General features: G+C 44.6%; 2 protein-coding genes and 1 long non-coding RNA gene across 3 annotated transcripts in view; 2 read left to right on the forward strand and 1 right to left on the reverse strand.

Annotated features, from left to right (window-relative positions):
* LOC147116322 (adhesion G protein-coupled receptor G5-like) overlaps positions 1–20,329 on the forward strand; it is a 793,199-nt gene that overhangs the window by 580,714 nt on the left and 192,156 nt on the right. The window lies entirely within an intron of this gene.
* Positions 234–5,074, reverse strand: LOC147116325 (uncharacterized). Its single transcript, XM_085991183.1, has 3 exons — positions 4,990–5,074; positions 1,964–2,419; positions 234–382 (listed from the first exon to the last, which is right to left on the reverse strand). Exons 1-3 carry the CDS (start codon positions 5,072–5,074, stop codon positions 234–236), a joined length of 690 nt encoding a protein of 229 aa, XP_085847309.1.
* LOC147116326 (uncharacterized) lies at positions 11,315–17,373 on the forward strand. The gene is made up of 2 exons (XR_015078781.1): positions 11,315–12,134; positions 15,607–17,373. It is a non-coding gene; the product is annotated as an uncharacterized LOC147116326 (long non-coding RNA).

Here is a 20,329-nt window from a genome sequence, read left to right on the forward strand (position 1 = left end):
GTGAGATTTTGATTGAAATTAACATAAAGCAGCTTTGAATTAAGAGTAGATTGTATCCATTTGTGGGAAACTCAAAACTGGATGACCAATATCTGCAGAACAAGTTATAGAAGCACAGAGAAACAGAAAGACCAGCAATGAATCTGCTGAATTCCAGTGTTTGAAATTTCTAAAACGTGTCCTTTCCAAACCATCATCTTTTAAACATTTTCTCAATGTCAGGCTGTTGACACTTACCCGACTGAAATGCTGGCATTACATTCCTCCAGGATTCCACTCGTAATTAGCACTGCATAACGAGCATCATTTAGATTAAATGTTTCTTGTTTTGCGAGTTGAGTCAGTTTGTTTTTCTGTTTCATGCAATCAGACCATGGTGTTTCTAAGTGAAAAGACAGTGAAAAGATCTCATCATATGTGAGAATGACCAAATTTCTGCCTGTCCTGGAGTTGGTCACAATCTTTCATCAGTTCTAAAATAACAATATTGCTGCCATTGTAACATTCCCCTGTATTTAGCTTTATTCTTCCACAAAGAACGGTAAAATGGGGTCCTACTGGTGCCTTCCTCTAATGATCCACCCAAGCATCGAGACTCCTAATTTTAATATCTTCAGTCTTGTAACTTGTTCCAAGTATAAGTTGACTCACATTCTCTATATCAGTGATGTAATACATGTTGTAGGGGAGCCTTTTAGAACTCTTTCCTCTCAAGTTTTATTTTCTAGCCGCCCTAATATTTATTTTTGGATTATTTTAATTGCAACCATTATTTATTTTGATAACTTGCTGTGGTCTCAGCCCAGTGACAGGCACAGTGGGAGAAACAGGAACTATACAAGTATGGGAGAATGAGAGCGTCGGGCTCTGAAAGTAAATCACTTGTGGTCCTGACAGAAGAGGGGAAACATTAGGCCCTGAGCACCAGTCCTGTTTTATGGTGAAAACCAGTACTAAGATTTTGTATTTGTTGCTTTTAAGGTGAATACTTCAATTAAATTGCTTCACAATAAAACTAATGACATGTTTATAAAGATTAAATATTAGCCTGGTTAGAGCAGACAAGTTCAACTCTGGCTGGGCAGGAACCATTATTCCTTTAATACTGTGAGTATTTTTTTACTGAGGAACATAATCTCAAGGTTAAAGGAACGCATATTCCAGAATCTGTGTTTAGAACCATCGATGCCTTTCACTAAACAGGCCAGTAAATGAATTGTTCAGTAATATTTAATTATTATTGTTTTCATAATTAAGGTTTTGCTTTCAGTGGTCTTTGCAGCTTAAATAACATCGCCTCGGCTTTCCAAATCCTCCTCCCCATTGACTGGGGCACATCTCCAAGGGGCGGGGCCCTGCCCTCCATGAAGCTGTTCCCCTGACCCCAGACAACTCTCCGACCTCAGGGTCATTAGCATACTGGAGACAGGGTCCCTGGCCTCCACCGAGGAGTCCTGCCGAAAAGAGACCATACTTTTGATGTGGTGGTCTTCGGGAGTCTGCACAGCATTGGAATACAGAAAGCCTCTGTGCTGCTTACAAACTGATTTGATTTTTGGCCCTTTCCTCCAACCGTGAGCGTTGAATGCCTGGGCCGAACTGGCAGCCTTTGTATCCGGTGTTCAAACAGCTGAAATGGCGGGAAAAATGGTGGAGGCCATAATTCTCTCAATTGCACCATCTTTATACACTGCCTTCCATATATGGGCAGGAATATTCTGGGATGATCAGATCAACCCCCCCGGGAAATGGTGGGGTGGGTGTTGGGGGGAAGGTGCACAGAGTTGGGGACAAGGAGCAGCACAACCCTTCACATATTTTGTCCCCACCTGCCGTGGATCCACCAAAACATTGGCAGGGGGAGAGGCACAGAAAGCCTGGGCCTATCTTTACGTATTATAAATCTTAAAGCTCTTTAAAATGTAAGCGAGATTCACAATGTGTAATTTATTATTCTACTTACCAGAGGCTCCTTCAGATCCAGTAAATTCTAAATAAGAAGCATTTTCTATGTGAACAGGACTGAAGTGTGATCCATTTATGTAAATTATATCGCTCAGCAACTGTGAATTATTACTTGAAGTGCTTTTGGTAAGAATGAAATTGGGACAACATTTCCTTTTAGTGGACATGGCAGTTGAATACGACTTAACGACATCACCACGAGTTATGAACAGTTTGCCAACGTGTCCTTTCCAAGTGATGCAGACATCTGACGAAGCATTGGGTGTAGTTGCTGCAATATCTTCCGTAGAGATCGATGGGCCGTTCTCAATGAGACGAGCTTTTATTTCGAAGCCTCTTTGGTTTATGGACATTTTCAATGAACAGGGGCCAAGGCCAGGCTCAATATGGTGATGAGACTTATTAATGCTGTGGTGTAGGTACCCACAAAATGTAAATTCAGCTCCAAATACCACTGCAAATATAATCACGATAACCATTAATCAACCTCCTGGAAACACGTTGAGAATTTCCTCAGGGGTTCTCCCGATCAACCACTGTGATTTTGGCGGAAGATTGACAGAAATCCCAGATAAATTGCGTGACCAGGATTTCCAACGTAATTATGGCAGCCAATCAGGAGATGCCTGGCGACAGCAAATACCATAATACTTTGTTGTGTTTCAGCTATTTATGGTATTTCAGTTACAGGGAAAATCTATTTTGTGATCAATTTAACCTGCAAATCCCACTCTAAATTAACATAAGATTATATAAAATTTAAAAATAAACATACTTTATTAATATCAAAATTGTTCAAAGAATATTGGTACAAATCATATAACACACAAGAGATCATTTAGAGGATTGAAAGTAATATAAAATCACTGTATATTATCAAACAATTTCCATTAAATCTACATTCAACTGGATGTCACCCTTGGGTCAGTGGTAGCATTCTCACCTCTGAGGCAGAAGGTTGTGGGTTCAAGCCCCACTCCAGAGACCTGACCACATAACGTAAGCTGATACTTCATTGCAGTACTGCGGGAGTGCAGCACTCTCTGAGGTGCCGCCTTTCAGAGAGACATGAAGCTTAGACCGTGCCTGCCCTCTCAGGTGGGTGCAAAACCTCAAATGGCATGATTTGAAGAAGAGCAGGGGAGCTCTCCCCACTGGATAACATTTATCCTTCAATCAGCATCACTAAAACCAGGCTATCTGGTCATTTTTGTTGGCTGTAAAGTGCTTTGGGACATCCAGAGGATGTAAAAGGCACCATATGAACTGAAGTGCTTTCTTTCCTTTAGGTTCAGTAACAATGAATAGGTTTCAGGCTCTAAGGGGAATCTTATGAAATTGTCCTGGTGTGGAACATGTGCCCCCACCCCACAACTTTCAGTCTGTTGGAAGTGTGTGCAAGTTCCTAACGTGCTCCCAGTGGATGCATCACCAAACCCTCTAAAGCCACATCTAACACAGCATTACAATGATTGGCTTGTATTTAGGATATAAGAGGTGATAGAAATACAACATACTGTGAAAAGTATAAACATTGAGTTTAATTAAAATCCCAATTATTAACCGATTATGCACATCAGGACCAATTCACCAATCCCAGCTGAAATGGTACCAGGGCCAATATACTCCCACAGGTCTTTGCACTATTGAAGTGCCCAGCTGACATTACCACATTCTGCGATGTCACCTCTTCAATGTAATTAGAAAATGTTCCCTGTGGATTTTGGAACGTGCCTGTGGAGGAGCTGACTGGAGGTCAGGTTTCAGTATTCATCACAGCTCTGTCACTGCATCTCTTAGGAACAGTCATCTATTGAGATCAAGCTCTTTAGACAAGTCGAGATTAGTGCACCTCAACCTTTAAATCCGGATTTGAGGCCAGTAGTGGTGGGGCCTGTCAATAAATTTGAGGCTTTGGGAACCAGGAGCCAATGCAGGTCAGTGAGAACAGGGGTGTTGGTGGAAAGCAGGATTGGTCCAGGGTGGGATTCCAGTAGCAGGGTTTTGGAGGAGTTGAAGTCTATAAAGGGTGGAGGATGGGAAGCTTTCCAGTACTCGAGTCTGGAGGTGACAAAGGTATGGCTGAGAGATTCAGCAGCAGATGGCCTGAGGTAGAAGCGCAGGTGGGTGATGTTACAGAGGTAGAAGTAGGCCATCTTTGTGATGGAGAGGATATGGATTCAGAAGCTCAGCTCGGAGTTAAACAGAACACCAAAGTTGTGAACAATCTGCTTCAGCCTCAGTCAGTGGGCAATGCGGGGAATGGAGCCAGTGACGAGGGTAAGAAGCTAGTGGCAGGGCCCGAAATCGAAATCTTCCCAACATTTAAATGGAGGAAGTTGCAGCTCATCCGAGACAGGATGCTGGACAAGTGGTCTGGCCATGCAGAGACGGTGGAGGGGTCCAGAGGGCAAAACAGCATTGTCACTTTCATATGTTACTTTGAACTGAGCTTGATTGAGATCCTAAACTCAAAGGCAAAAGTGTGTTTAGAAAGTGCGCAATTCTCCATTCTCCTGCCTTGTCTGTTCACTTTCTTAGTCTGAGCCTGTCAGAAGGAAGAAACTCAGTAGCAAAAGCTTCTGTTACACGATTCTCATAAAGGGGGACTTTATGAAACTAGAAGATGTTGCTGATGTACAGCTTGTTGGACTGTTTGCTCTTATTGGAGGAAATCTCCGGTTTGAGATGATAACTGAACCTTTGTGAGCTGTTTCTAGATCTTTTATTCAGGTATTGTTCTGTAGCATTTGCCCAATATCTTTGCTTCTGTAATTGTCTTTGTTATTTTACCTGATATAAAGCAGTCTAGAATTGTGTTATTTTTTGCCTTTCCTTTTGACAGTCGGCCGTGGGAAATCTACACAAATTCCATTGCACACTGTTATTATTAAATAGTGTCCTTGTTCATCCTGGGATACACAACCTAAGATGTATCCCACCGGATCACCAGCCGGGTACAACCATTAAAAGTGAAATGGTATTTGAAGATGCAAACAAAGGAAGTGCTGAAAAATGAATTACCTTTTCCAGTGTGAAACCAGAAGAAAGATAAAAGAAGACATCGACAGGTCATCAGTCTGTGAAAGGAACTTGCTTTGGGAGGCATCTTCCACGGGATTCCTCCTCTGGAAAAATCAACATTTTGAACATGAGAGCACTGAGTGAATGCTGCTTAAATGTTGGTTATATCTCAAATGTGTAAAATTAACATTTATTTAATAATTAATTCTCATTGGAGCACCAACACCCAGGATGTGGTTCACACTTGTGATCATCGAGATCAGCGAATTGCTTGGGGGAATTATGGAGATTTTGGTGGAGAGAAAAGGTCAGATGGAGAGCTGTCCTCAGGCTGCTCGGACACAGCTGTGAGTGGCCAGGTCAAACAGCACTGATAGGAACATAGGAACAGGAGTAGGCCACTCAGCCCCTTGAGCCTGTTCTGTCATTCAATGAGATCATGGCTGATCTGTGATCTAACTCCATATACCCACCTTTGGCCCATATCCCTCAATACCTTTGATTAAAAAATAGCTATCAATTACCGATTTAAAATTAACAATTGATCTAGCATCAATTGCCGTTTGCGGAAGAGAGTTCCAAACTTCTACCACCCTTTGTGTGTAGAAATGTTTCCTAATTTCACTCCTGAAAGGTCTGGCTCTAATTTTTAGACTATGCCCCCTAGTCCTAGAATCCCCAACCAGCGGAGATAGTTTCTTTCTATCTACCATATCTGTTCCCCTTAATATCCTGAAAATTTCGATCAGATCACCCCTTAACCTTCTAAATTCTTGGGATTACAATCCTAATTTGTGTAATATCTCCTCGTAACTTAACCCTTGAAGTCCGGGTATCATTCTGGTAAACATACGCTGCACTCCCTCCAAGGCCAATATATCCTTCCTAAGGTGTGGTGCCCAGAACTGCTCACAGTACTCCAGGTGTGGTCTAACCAGGGTTTTGTATAACTGCAGCATAACTTCTACCCCCTTGTACTCTAGTCCTCTAGACATAAAGGCTAGCATTCCATCAGCCTTTTTGATTATTTTCTGTGCTGTTCATGACATTTTAATGATTTATGTACCTGAACCCTCAAGTCTCTTTGGACATCCACTGTTTTTAGCTTTCCACCATTTAGAAAGTACCCTGTTCTATCCTTTTTAGGTCCAAAGTGGATGACCTCACATTTGCCACAGTTTTGCCAATTCACTTAATCTATCAATATCCCTTTGTAATTTTATGCTTTCATCTACACTGCCTACAATGCCACCTATCTTTGTGTCATCAGCAAATTTGGATATATGACTTTTGTAGTGTCCGAGGATCAATAATACTCAGACTGCAGGAGAACAATAAAACAGGTATTTACTGAACAGGGAGTAATTCAAGACTGAAATACAGAAGCCTGCTATGGCTTTATATACAGGGGTGGTCACTGCCGGTACTGCAGTGTAGAATCAGTTCTTCTCTTAAAGGCACATACACAACAATTCCTCCCCTTTTAGATAAACAGTACATAACATTCATTTAACAACTAAATAATAACTAATTACAATTACAATTTTCTCTGTACTATATACATCAACTGAAATAATCATTTATAAGTTCAGTCTTTGAGGAGGCTTCCTGATCCAGACTGGATAGCGCCTTTCTCGAGTATCCTGTTCTTGCGGCGGAGTTGATTCTGGCTCATTGTCATTGGTTGGTTCGTCAGCTTCCAATACCACTGCTTCTGAGGTAGACGCAATCTGTACTTCGGGTTGATTACCAGGTGCACCTGCTCATGGTATGGGTTTGGCTTGTTCCTGTGACTCTAGAATCTGGTCAGCATGGCGTCTCACGATGCTCTCTCCAACGTCCACTGTGTACATTAGTGGTCCCTGCTGTGTGCATATCGTTCCTGGCTGCCATTTTTCTGTTCGGTAGTCGTGGGCCAAGACTGGTTGCCCTATCTTGAAGCTCCTGGTTGGCTTCTCATTAATGTGCTGGAATTGCTTATCCTCAACATCTCGTCTTATGTTTGGTTTGAGCAAATCCAGGCGACATCTTAGCCTGCGTTTGAAGAACATTATGGCTGGAGCTTGGTTGGTGACTGCATGTGTCGCATTCCGGTAAGCAAACAAGAAATTATCCACCTTGTGTTGTAGTGGTATGTCGTCATTATGCATTGCCTTTATTGCCTTTTTAAAGGTCTGAACAAACCTCTCAGCTAATCCATTTGTGGCTGGATGATATGGGGCAGATGTGTAATGCTTCACCCAGTTATTCCTCATAAACCTCCGGAAATCCTCTGACACAAACTGTGGCCCATTGTCGGAGCAAATCTGTTCTGGCAAGCCATTCCTGGCGAAGATGGTCCGTAGGACTGCAATAGTTTTCCCCGTGGTGGTGGAGGTCATTTTGATGACCTCTGGCCATTTCGAATGGGCGTCCACAGCGATTAGGAACATTGAGTCCATAAATGGACCAGCAAAATCAATGTGTACCCGTTGCCATGGAGATGAGGGCCACTCCCATGGATGTAGCTGGACCTGTGGTAGAGCGTTTTGGACCTTCTGGCATCCTGTGCATCTCTTGGTCATATCCTCGATTTCTTTGATTCCCGGCCACCACACAAACGCCCTGGCTAGGCTCTTCATTTTTACCCCTCCCAGATGACCCTCATGAAGCTCATTGAGCACTCTATCTCTCAACTTGGGTGGAATTACCACTCGGGATCCACACATCAAGGTCCCCTGGCACACTGACAGCTGTTCTCTCCTTGGCGAGAATGCTGGCAACAGTGAGTCGCCATGTGCTGGCCATCCCTTCACCTTCAAATCATAGACCCGAGAGAGTGTCGGGTCATTTTGGGTTTCCTTCTCTATACTTGAGTTTGTAACAGGTAGACATTTGACTATGGTCGCATGGAATATCTCAACAGGGTCCACTGCAGGTGCTTCCTCTACCGTAGGCAACGGTAGGCGCGACAGCCCATCAGCATTTCCATGCTGTTTCGTACCCTTGTACTCTATGTCGTACTGATGTGCCCCTAGAAAAAGTGACCATCTTTGCAGCCGTTGCGCCGTCATCACCGGAACGCCCTTCTTTGGGTTAAAAATGGAGACCAGGGGCTGATGATCAGTCAGTAGGGTGAATTTCTGCCCGTGCAGATGGTGATTGAACTTCTTCACCCCCCACACCAGGCTGAGGGCCTCCCTGTCAATCTGGGCATGGTTACGCTCGGCTGCGGTTAACGAGCGCGACGCAAAGGCTATTGGCCTCTCTGAACCGTCAGGGAATTTGTGTGACAGCACTGCTCCGATGCCGTAGGGAGATGCATCACATGCTAACCGAATCGGTAGTGTTGGATTGTAGTGTGCCAATACTTCCTTTGAAGTGATTAGGCATTTACATTTCTGAAAGGCACGCTTACACTCATCACTCCATTTCCATGTTACTCCAGTTTGCAGTAGGGCATTCAGTGGGTGCAGAATTGTAGATAAATTCGGCAAGAACTTATGTTAGTAGTTCACCAACCCAAGGAACGACCTCAGTTGCGACACATTTTCCGGTGCTGGAGCTTTGACAACAGCCTCAATCTTGTCCGGCGACTTGTGCAACCCTTCCTCATCAATCATGTGGCCACAATACGAGATTTGTCTCCTGAAGAACTCGCATTTGGGGCGGTTGGCTCGTAGCCCATGTTCCTGTAATCTCGTGAGCACCTGCTCCAGGTTGGCAAGGTGTTCACTGTCATTTTCGCCCGTAACCAGGATGTCGTCCAAATAACACTGGGTCCCCGGGATCCCTTGCAGGACTTGTTCCATTGCCCTCTGCCAAGTACCCAGTGCTGATGCTACCCCGAATACCAGTCGATTGTACTGGTAAAGGCCTTTGTGAGTGTTTATCGTGAGGTATTTCCCAGACGCTTCTTCCACCTCCATTTGTAGATACGCTTTGGCCAGATGAATCTTTGTAAAGCGTTTCCCTCCAGATAGTGAGGTGAAAATATCTTCTATCCGTGGAAGTGGGTATTGTACTGTGTGCAGGACTGGGTTCACAGTTACCTTGAAGTCCCCACAGATGCGAACCTTCTTCGGTTCCCCAGGCGTGCTGCTCAATGATTTCTTCATTACAGGAACGATGGGTGTGGCCCACTTGCTCCAGTCCACCTTGGACAGCACACCCAAATGCTCCAGACTTTCCAGCTCTGCTTCAACGGCTGGGCGGATCGCGTAAGGTGGCCTTAAAAAATTTTGGGTTTGCGTTATCTTCGATTTTTATTGTTGCCGTTATTCCTTTTAGAGTCCCAGGTCCTTGTTGGAACACCTCTTTCGCGTCAGAATTTTTGACAGTCGTCCAGGTGTGACATCATCATCCTTTTTATCAGTCACAGTTAGCGGCTGAATGGAATGCCAATCCAATTGTATTTTTCGGATCCATTCACGTCCCAATAATGGTGGTCCTCCATCTGGTAGTATATATAGATACAGTTTCTGTGTTTCCTTGCCGTTGCATTCAACTGGCACCCTTATTTTTCCTTTGGGGTAGACTTTTTGCCCCGTGTATGTCTTCAATACAATGGACGTGTCCTTCAAGGGTATGTGTGAGAATAGCCGCTCATAGTCTTGTCGATTCATGACAGTTAGGGCTGATCCTGTGTCCAATTCCATCTTTACTGGGGACCCTGCTATCATGAGGGTGACCCAAATGGTTCGGTGATCCTCCTTTGCGATTACGTTGTGTAACTTTAGACAACTTAGTTTCCTGCTCCCGGAGTCCTTATCACTCTCCTGATCTTCTGAACTACTGTCTGTCAATTTCTTTACTTTCTTTTACTTTTCCTTAGTAGTTCTTGTAGTGTTGGTTTTCTTTCCCGACCTGCAGACTCTTGCTATGTGTCCCATTTTCCCACATTGCCTGCATACTTTGTCCTTAACCCAGCAGTCCTTCTGAACATCGGTTGTTCTGCCGCAGCGATAGCACATTTCTGCTCCATACGCCATTTCGTTAGCGCTGTATTCCTGTGGTTTCTGTTGTATTTCCGCAGCTCCCCGTGCTGCTGCTTCATAGGATACTGCCACGCAGAAAGCCTGTTCTAGCGTCAGGTCCTTTTCCGAAAGTAGTCATTTCTGGGTTCCTTCACTCTGGAGCCCGCAGACAAACTTATCCCGCTAGGTGTCTGCCAGTCCTGCTTCGAACTGGCAGTGCTTCGATAACTTGCGTAGTTCCATAAGATAGTCAGCATTGCTCTCATCTTTGTGCTGGTTTCTTTTATGGAACTTGAATCTTTCTGCTATCAGCAGCGGTGTAGGGTTTAGGTGTTCCTGTAAGACATTAACAATCTCCTCAAAACTTTTTTCCATTGGTTTAGCTGGAGTAATTAAATTCCGCAATAGGCCGTACATTCTCGCGCCCATCAAATGTAATAATACCGACGCCTTCTTTCCATCGGCCACCTCATTTGCCTCGCAGTACACTTCAATTCTTTCCACATACGTGGTCCAGTCTTCTACCTCATTGTCGAACGCAGTGATACTGCCACTTTTCGGCATCTTGGGTGATTTAAAATGGCGCCTCCCGCGCTTTTTCTTCTTCACCAATGAATTAAAATGGCGCCTCCCGCGCTTTTCCTTCTTCCCCAATGGAATAAAATGGCGCCTCCCGCGCTTTTCCTTCTTCCCCTCGCTGCCACACTGCTCCTAGCGTTGTACAGGGTAATGGCGGCGACCCGCGGCTTCGGCGCGTCTCACTTTTCCTTCCCCGCGTTCTATCCTCTCCACGCTGCCCTGTTCTTGAGCACCAAACAACGCGACCTGTGCGCTCCACCCTCTCTCTCTCTCTTTTCCTCCCGACAACGCTGCACAGCCCCTTTGCAGAGCCGCTCGATCGAGCCCGAGCCCGCCGCAGTCCGGAAGGGTCAGCGCACTACCTGCTACCAGCACAACTTGCTGGAACACCTCGACTGGGGAGCCAGGCCCAGCTCTCCACAGCCTCCCCTGCAACTCCCCGATGGATCCCTGGGTGGTTGCCCGCGGTCGACGCCCACCGTTCTGACTTCGACCTCCAAGAAGCTTCTCTTCAGGGAAAAGATCCCCGTGAGGTGATGCAGTACTGCAGGTGAGTTCAAACCTGCCCGTCGCCAGTGTAGTGTCCAAGGATCAATAATACTCAGACTGCAGGAGAACAATAAAACAGGTATTTACTGAACAGGGAGTAATTCAAGACTTAAATACAGAAACCTGCTATGGCTTTATATACAGGGGTGGCCGCTGCCGGTACTGCAGTATAGAATCAGTTCTTCTCTTAAAGGCACATACACAACAACTTTCTATGCCATCATCTAAGTCGTTAATGTTGAGGAGAATTTCAGTATTAAGGACTTTTGCAAAGGCTGTCGGGATACTTGACATTAAACTGGTTGACAAAGGGGCCCCCTGAGCTCGCACGTAGGCTGGGATGAGATAATGCCAGCTGCAGTTTTGTTATTGAACGATTGTGGTCACCTTACAACGAAAAATAGGTTGGACTTCTGCTTCTCCTGTCTGCGGTTAAAGGTCCCGAAAAAGGTTTTAGACCTAGGGTCCATCGCTTGCTTAAAATAGGTAACCATTATAGATGTCACGGGGTATCGCGGTGATTAGTAATATGAGGTAATTTGTTTTGACCCCTGTATATAGGCAGGGGCTTTGTGTGTGTAAAATGAGAAGTGTGGCGATTGCACACCGGGTGTATAGCTGCTTCTCCCAGAGCTCTGCAATAAAGCATTCTTTTACTTTGCCATTCACTCATGGTCAGAGTTTTATTTGACTCCAAAGGCTTCTGTTGGGATCGTGTCGACCTAGAATATCACCTGGTCCACGTAGCCCCAAATTAGCTACAACAATTGGCGCTGCGAGCAGGGTCACCGAGTGACTGGCCGCCCTGATCAAGCGGACACACGCTCAAGTGATCTAAAAGAACAAAAGAGAGGTGAGATGGCATATGTAAAATTGTGCTAGGATACTAACAACCGTAAGACTGCATTATTTCTTGTAATTCCAGGGAAACTAGGTATAGCCTGGGAGGAGAACTGGAGATTCCAGGGAAACCAGGTATAGCCTAGGAGGAGAACTGGAAGAGAGGAGAGGTAAAGGAGCCGGACCAACCTTTACCTACACGTGACGGATCCCGAGAGAAAGGTATTTGTGTTCTCAGAATCGGGGGGCCGAAGATAGTGACCAAGGGACATAATGTCGAGTAAGGATCTGAAGCGGGGGCCCCCGGGCTCCCTCATCGATACTTTTATGACGGATAGATGTACCCTTATTGAAAGAATGCAGGAAGACGGGTGGGACGTATCCAAAGGTTTGGACCGACAGCGGTCATGGTGGGACACACAGAAAAAGGGAAAGAACTAAGAAAGCAGGAGTACTGTTGGTTCATCAATTGGCAGGATTGATAGAACAGGCAGAAAAGGCAGCGGTGAGTCTTAAGGGAAAACAACTTCAGATAGATAACCTCCGAACAGAGTGTGAGGGATGTAAAAAGCAAATAGAAGTCCTCAAAGGAGTTAATGAAGGACAACAACAATGGCTGAGAGAATATAACCGACAAACCTGGGGAGAGACAGGGAGAGAAGAAGCTCTGCCCCCATATACCAACCCCAGCGCACCCCCAGTTTATAATGTAGCACCGGTGACAAGGCAAGACCCACTGAATGACCTAGTGGTTGCTAATAGGGGAAGAGCAGATTGGAAAGCATTTACCCCAGGTGAAAAGGAAGCCGTTATGAGCCGTCTGGGAAAACTACAGACCCGGAGTTCTAACACTAAATTTTGGGCGGAGCTGGATTCAGTTTGGCAGGGTCATTCCCTCCACCTTAGGGACGTACACCAATTAGTGCAGGCAGCATGCCCCGTGGACAGATGGCGGTTGGTACCTGAAAACCAAGGCGCTGGCAATGCCAACACAGACTACCGCAACGGAAGATGGGTGAATCAATGCCCACTAAAAATGAATAAGGAAGAAATGACTCCCGCCTTCCAGTTATACAAAATAGCAGTACAAGGGGTGTTAGGAGAGGCCCCCACAAATTGGAATAAAATAACGGCGTGTAAACAAAAGAAAGGAGAGGGCTCTTCAGAATACGGGGAACGATTGTTCGCCGTCTACGGAGAATCCTCTGGACAGCCAAACGCGGTGAGAACAGACCCAGCCTTTATCCAGGCATTTAAAGATGGGCTGTCCCCCCCCCATCAGGGGCAATCCTAAAACTAGGAGTACTGACTACCAGAGTATATGATGAGATAGTTGAATGGGCATGTGGCGTTGACGGATTACAGACTAGGGAGAAGGAAGAGGTGCAAGTGAAGAAGGAGAGAGTAAGTGCAGTCCAATCCGACAATGTCGGGTCAGGGACAAAACCGAAAGGCGCTTGCCACAATTGTGGTAAGGTAGGACACTTTATTAGAGACTGTAAGCAACCAAAACCGTTGAAGGAGTATTGGGGTCGGGTATTTCCCATGATTGTGGAGATGTAGATGCTGACTTAGAGGGAGACAAGATAAAAGACACTCCGTTACCAGGGGCTGAAGAGACCCTGTACGTGGACGGGTCCCGAAAATATATAGACGGACAGCCTCGTACGGGCTGGGCTGTAGTAAATAGTCAGATGAGAACTGTACGATCGGGGAGACTTGAAGGAGGCTTGTCAGCCCAAGTAGCAGAACTAGTGGCTCTGACAGTAGCACTAGAAGAGTCCGAGAATAAAATTGTAAATATATATACAGATAGCCGATATGCGTTCGGTGTAGTCCATGACTACATGACTGCATGGGGCAGACGGGGATTTGTAACTACCGGAGGAACCCCCATAAGACATCAGGAAAGAATCGAAGCCCTCCTGGAAGCTAGTCATAAGCCTAAACAGGTCGCAGTAATAAAGATTAAAGCACACCAAAAAGAACCAGCCAGAGACAGTCCAGAATGGACGGGTTATATGGGCAGCTCAGGCAGCCCTGATCTTGGAACGGAAAGAAGCAAACCTAGAACGGAAGGAAGGAAAGCAGATAGCGAAACAATCCGCGGAGTTAGCCTTAGGATGGGAACCCGAGGAACCTGTAGCCAGTGTAGATAGCCCAGGAAATGAAATTAGTATCGCTGAGCTACACGAGGATATATTACCTAGTGAAAGGCAAAGATGGAAAGAACAAGGAGCCAGACCAACAGCAGACGGAGTATGGCGAATAAATAACAAGGTAATGGCCCCCGAGTGTATACAGAATACCCTACTCGAAATACACCATGGATTAAGCCACTTTGGAAAGGAGGCGATGCAACAGACTTTAGGTAAGGAGTGGTGGTGGAAGGGTATGGGGCGGGACATTGCTAAGTATTGTCAACGATGCATCGTGTGCGCTCAGCATAACCCAGGAAGACCGGTTAAGATTAGATTAGGACACCAACCCAGGCCCCGAGGGCCATGGGAGCACTTGCAAATTGATTTTACGGGGCCCCTACCCATGTCAAAGGGTAAGACGTATTGCTTGGTAATCATTGATCAATTCACAAGATGGGTGGAGGCCTTTCCCACCAGAAATTGTACGGCCACTACAGTCGCTCGAATCTTGGCGGAGGAGGTAATCCCACGTTGGGGAATGCCGCTCCAGATAGATTCGGATCAAGGGACCCACTTCACAGGAGGTGTGGTCAAACATATGTGCCAGTTAATGGGAATTAAGCAAAAGTTTCATATACCCTACCATCCCCAGAGCTCGGGGATGGTAGAAAGAATGAACCGAACACTAAAAAATGCGCTGGCTAAGGCCATGCAGGAATCGGGAAAAACATGGGTGGAAGTGTTACCTATCATTCTGATGAAATTACGAGCCACCTGTAATCGTACCACAGGCCTTGCCCCGTATGAACTTATGACAGGACGAGCAATGCAATTGCCAGAAGGCATAATTACGGGAGGGGTGGATGTAGGCCCCTTAAAGGACAAGCTACGGCGATATGTCCAAGAAATGAGTAAACAACTAAAAGAAATGCGGACGCAGGTAAGGTACCGCCAGAGGGAGCAGGACGAGAAGGAATTCCCCTTCCCGTTACCAGAAGTCCCTACAGCGGGAACTAGGGTAATGCTAAAGATATTACCAACCAAATCAGGCTTTGCTCCCAAATGGAATGGGCCTTACGAAGTTATTATTAGCGGAGATACTTGCGCCTGTCTAGACATACGGGGAAAGGGAGTGTGGAAACATTGGACACAGCTAAAGATATATGAGCCAAAGTCATCCCTGGAGCCTCCTGAGACGGAGACTACCGGGGAGAGTGAAACCACGAAAGAAAAGACTGACTAAATGAATGTAACCAGCATAAAATTAAGATTAAAGTTGTTAAGGTATTGTGTTAAGGACTCAATCTGTAGGGGCGTACAACGCAGATTGAGAATTGATACTGTTTGGTTAAGGCATAAGGATTACGCTTCGGGGTTACAGAACTCGTACTCGGCCTTGGAAAGCTGACTGCGATTATGCGAGATCTGTTATGGTGTTTGGATCGTTCTGACCTGCTGACATCCAACACCCATTTTAAGTTTTAAGCTTTAATCTACCTCAGAAGGGGTGTGCATAGAAGTTACTAATAATACACCCTTGTATTATTTTCCAGGTCAACATCAGCTGATTAATGCCTGATACTTTGATCTGTTTGCCTGTGTGGGCATTTATTTCGTGGCTTATTGCATCGGTTGTGCTTGTGTGCTTTTACCTTAACGTGTTGTTACAAGAGTGTTATCGGGAGGGCCAGAGAAACCATAAGCCAGTTTCAGACAGGCAGTCCTTACTTAAAATTGAAAATGAAGACCGTAATATGTTTAGTTGCGATAATATGCATTGTTACGGTAACCCGGGGCAGACCGCGGTGTAAGCGTAATTTACACGTAAATACCTTTGTTTATATGTCCTACGAGTATGCTAAGAAAAGGGAGCAGTCCAGCTGTTGGGTCTGTATCCACATCCCGATACATAGTAGGGGTAGAATACCCCTTCGTCCGGTGGCCTTTAATGTTACTCAAATGCTGATATGGATGCACCACCAGAACCAAACTAACGTACCATGTGAGGAGGCAGTCGGAAACCGTACTGCCACCAGGGGTGCAATCCGACGGAACCCTTTTACTGGAATGAATTGTTCCGCCCTCAGGACGGCGGGTTATGAAATGACCGAGTTTGAGGGATGGTATTATACATCCTATAATACCAGTGTAAACCCCCCTTATCTGGTACTAACAAATACCAGTAGATTGGGAAACACCACGAATTTAAGAAACACCGGATTAAAAGAGAGCTAGGAGCTTATCAGAGATTTTTTGGTGTAATAAACCCTCCCTATGGAATAATGAACTTAATGGATGAAACAAGGAGGTTGGCAAGGCTAATAGAGGTAGTTGCCAATGTTACTGGGGAAGCTTTAACAGAAATGAGTACTGAAATGGTAGCCATTAGAACAGTAACCCTCCAAAATCGAATGGCCTTAGATTACCTCCTTGCAGCACAAGAAGGAACCTGTGTCTTGATAGGAAGTGAGTGCTGTACTTATATCCCTGATAGTTCAGAAAAGATCACAAACTTAGTAAACCACATGAAGGATGAAGTGAAGAGAGTCCATACCAATCCGGGAGAAGGATGGTTGGAGTGGCTAGGACTAACAGGATGGGGTTCCTGGATAATGCATGCATTGGCTATCATCGTTGCGATATGTGTTGCAATATGCTGTTTGCTAACTATAGTGCAAGTTTGCTGCAAAATGGCGATGACAGCGACAATGCCAGTCAGTGCGATTCAGGCAGACGAACTATCGCTTATGGAACAAGGCAAGACGGACGAATCCGAGCCGCCTGGCGTCCCCGGGAAGAGGCAGTGGTTGTAGGAACAACACTGTGAAGAAAGAGGATTGGTGGTCAGCTGGGCCAAGAAAATCGTGGTCCAGCACCAAAAGGAGGGATTGTTGAGGAGAATTTCAGTATTAAGGACTTTTGCAAAGGCTGTCGGGATACTTGACATTAAACTGGTTGACAAAGGGGCCCCCTGAGCTCGCACGTAGGCTGGGATGAGATAATGCCAGCTGCAGTTTTGTTATTGAACGATTGTGGTCACCTTACAACGAAAAATAGGTTGGACTTCTGCTTCTCCTGTCTGCGGTTAAAGGTCCCGAAAAGGTTTTAGACCTAGGGTCCATCGCTTGCTTAAAATAGGTAACCATTATAGATGTCACGGGGTATCGCGGTGATTAGTAATATGAGGTAATTTGTTTTGACCCCTGTATATAGGCAGGGGCTTTGTGTGTGTAAAATGAGAAGTGTGGCGATTGCACACCGGGTGTATAGCTGCTTCTCCCAGAGCTCTGCAATAAAGCATTCTTTTACTTTGCCATTCACTCATGGTCAGAGTTTTATTTGACTCCAAAGGCTTCTGTTGGGATCGTGTCGACCTAGAATATCACCTGGTCCACGTAGCCCCAAATTAGCTACAACATTAATAAATATTGTGAATAGTTGAGGCCCCCAAACGGATCTCTGCGGGACACCACTTGTCACATCCTACCAATTTGATTGAAGCTGGGGGCAGTTTGTCTATCCTCTTTCGCAGTTGATTCAAAACCTGAGGAGACCAGAGACTGGAAATAAAAATGGAGGCAGTGTGACCATCAAACTAAACAGAAATAAATACGTTAGGAATTAATAAATTTGATTTTTTTATCACAACTAATAGTCCATCAGGAGTAAACAGGGAATCCAAAGTTACTGGGGTTATACATTGCTTCAGGCTTTAGATGGATCAAATAGTCGAATTGGTGTTAATGTGGAGAAGCTTGTGGTCCATGAAGTTCATGCAACACGTCCCTGCTTTTACCGCATCCCCCAAAACTCCACCCTTGTGTAAGCTGGGGTCAGGAATAGTAACCCGATTCTGTGGGTAAGTGTAGTTTTGCTTCTTAAACCTTCGTTAAAAGGCAATTAGAGTGATGTGGTACTTCACACATTTGTACATTTACAACACACAATTAAAGCAGGTGCTGCTGTAATGAGGGAGGGAGCTGGCAAGATTCCACAGTGGAACTAAAGAGCAACGTTGAGGAAGCAGTATTTTTGTGTTTGTAACAGTGTGGGTCCACCATACATTGCACTTTTAGATGACCTTTTTAGAAGAGGAGAGGTTACTCCAGGAGGTCAGAGGGTGTAGGGGCACCTGGTGAACTCCATGCACATCACATCACAAAGGAATGAAGAATTACAGAACAGAAGGAAGTAATTTGACCCATCATGTCTATGCTGGCTCTTTACAAGCTTCTCCACATTAACACCAATTTATCGATTTGATCAATCTAAAGCCTGAAACAATGTATAATCCCACTAGCTGCTCCCTCTTGTAGTGTATGTACCCGTTTACCTTTAAGGGAATTATAGAATGTAACCGTTCGCCTTTAAGAGCACTACTTTAGGTGTGGCACTATTTGTTGGCTCATGTATACTGTAATACCGATAGTGACCACACCAGTATATAAGGGTTGTGATACGTTAACTAGGGCAGATTCGCCCGAACCTCTGAATAGTAAAGACCTGTTTTATTTGTTAATCTTGGAGTCTGTGTATTATTTGCAATACAACCCACAGACTTTACACCTCTCTATTGCCATATGTCATTCTCTGCTTCAAATATTTATCAACCTTTCCCTTAAATGATGCAATGGTCTCTGCAGCAACTGCAAAATATGGCAAAATATTTCAACAAGTGCCCAGGAGGTTCTGGCTGAGCAGGGAGGCAGTCACAATAATGCCAATATGGTAACATGATGTAACTGTTCCAGCTATTTTAGATTCAAACAACCCAAATCTTAATCGCAAAACCAAATGTTTTCATCTTTAACTATAGCTCTATGTCAGTATTTCATTCTGCATCATGTTTTTGCCTCATACCATGCTACATATTATGATAAAAGAAGAACAAAGATATATTGCAGCAAAAGATTTGGGGAAGGAATCGGACCAGCCATGCAACTAAGTAAACAGACCAACCATGCAGATGGAAAATGCAATATAAAGCACACAATGATGATTGACATCCCAGCCAGCCCAGCATCCTGCTAATGATAACGTGTGATTTACGGGTTCCGGTTTGTGGTTTGGGTCTGGGTTAGTGTTTAAGGTTAGGGTTTTGGGTTAGTGGTTTGGGGTAAGTGGTTAGGGTTAGGTTTAGGAGTTAAGATTAGTGGTCCAATTTAGGGTCAGCAGCTGGGAGTTAAGTTTGGGTTAGGGATTAATATTAGGAGTTGGGGCTTAGATTAAGGATTAGTGGTTGAGGTTAGGGGCTAGTATTAGGTCTAATGGTTGGTGCTAGGGTTAGAAACCACTATCGACAGCAAGGTGTCAATAGCAGAAACTGTTAATGCCGCTATTGAGAATGCCATTGCCACCTGACTCATCCTTTAAGGTATTGCATAATGGATGAAAAATGTGAATCATCATCATATAATGAACAGAACTGAAAGAGATTTAGTAAGGGATCTGAGAATGACACTCTGCGAATCATTTTCAATTGTCTGAACAATATGTAAAAAGAAATTTAACAGAGTGCAGGTTTATCTGACCAGAACACTAGAATGCAAGTCTATGAAAGGTTAGGCCAAGGCTTTAAAATGTACTGATCAGATCTCACTTGGAGTATTGTGTTCACTTCTGGTCACCATGCCACAGAAAGCATTTACATACATTGGAGAGGGTGCAGAGAACAGCAATCAGACTGATCCCCAGTTTAAAGGAGGAAAGGTTCGAGAAACTCAAAACTGCAGTCTAAAATAGTAATAAAGGGAGGATATCATCGATGCATATAAAATATTAAATGTTACAGATAAGGTGAACCCAGAATATGAATTCCAAGTAAATCATGTAAATATAGTAACATGATGTAACTGTTCCATCCATTTTAGATTCAAACAATCCAAATCTTAATTACAAATCCAAATTTGTAACTATAGTACTATGGCAATACTTCATTCCTCCTCATATTTTTACTCCATACAATGCTACATATTATGATAAAAGAACAACGAAGATATACTGCAGCAAAAGATTTGTAGATTGAATCAGACTAGCCATGCAACTGAGAATATGACCAGAGTGAATAAATTAAAATGTGGGTTAAATAAATGTAAGACAGATTTTAGTAAGAACTTCTTGATTCAAAGAGCGATAAACATTTGGAATAGTCTGTCAAGCAGCACAGTAAAAAGAAAGACCTAGAAATCTGTTCACACCACGCCTGGCATCAAACAGGTGCCTAAGCGTCCAATATGGCGGGTAGGGTTCGCGCGCACATTCCACACCAGAACTTCG

Source organism: Somniosus microcephalus, chromosome 6 (assembly GCF_052327205.1).
Source record: "Somniosus microcephalus isolate GS21.2 chromosome 6, FLI_Smic_1.0, whole genome shotgun sequence".
In the NCBI taxonomy this organism is placed as follows: Eukaryota; Metazoa; Chordata; class Chondrichthyes; order Squaliformes; family Somniosidae; genus Somniosus; species Somniosus microcephalus.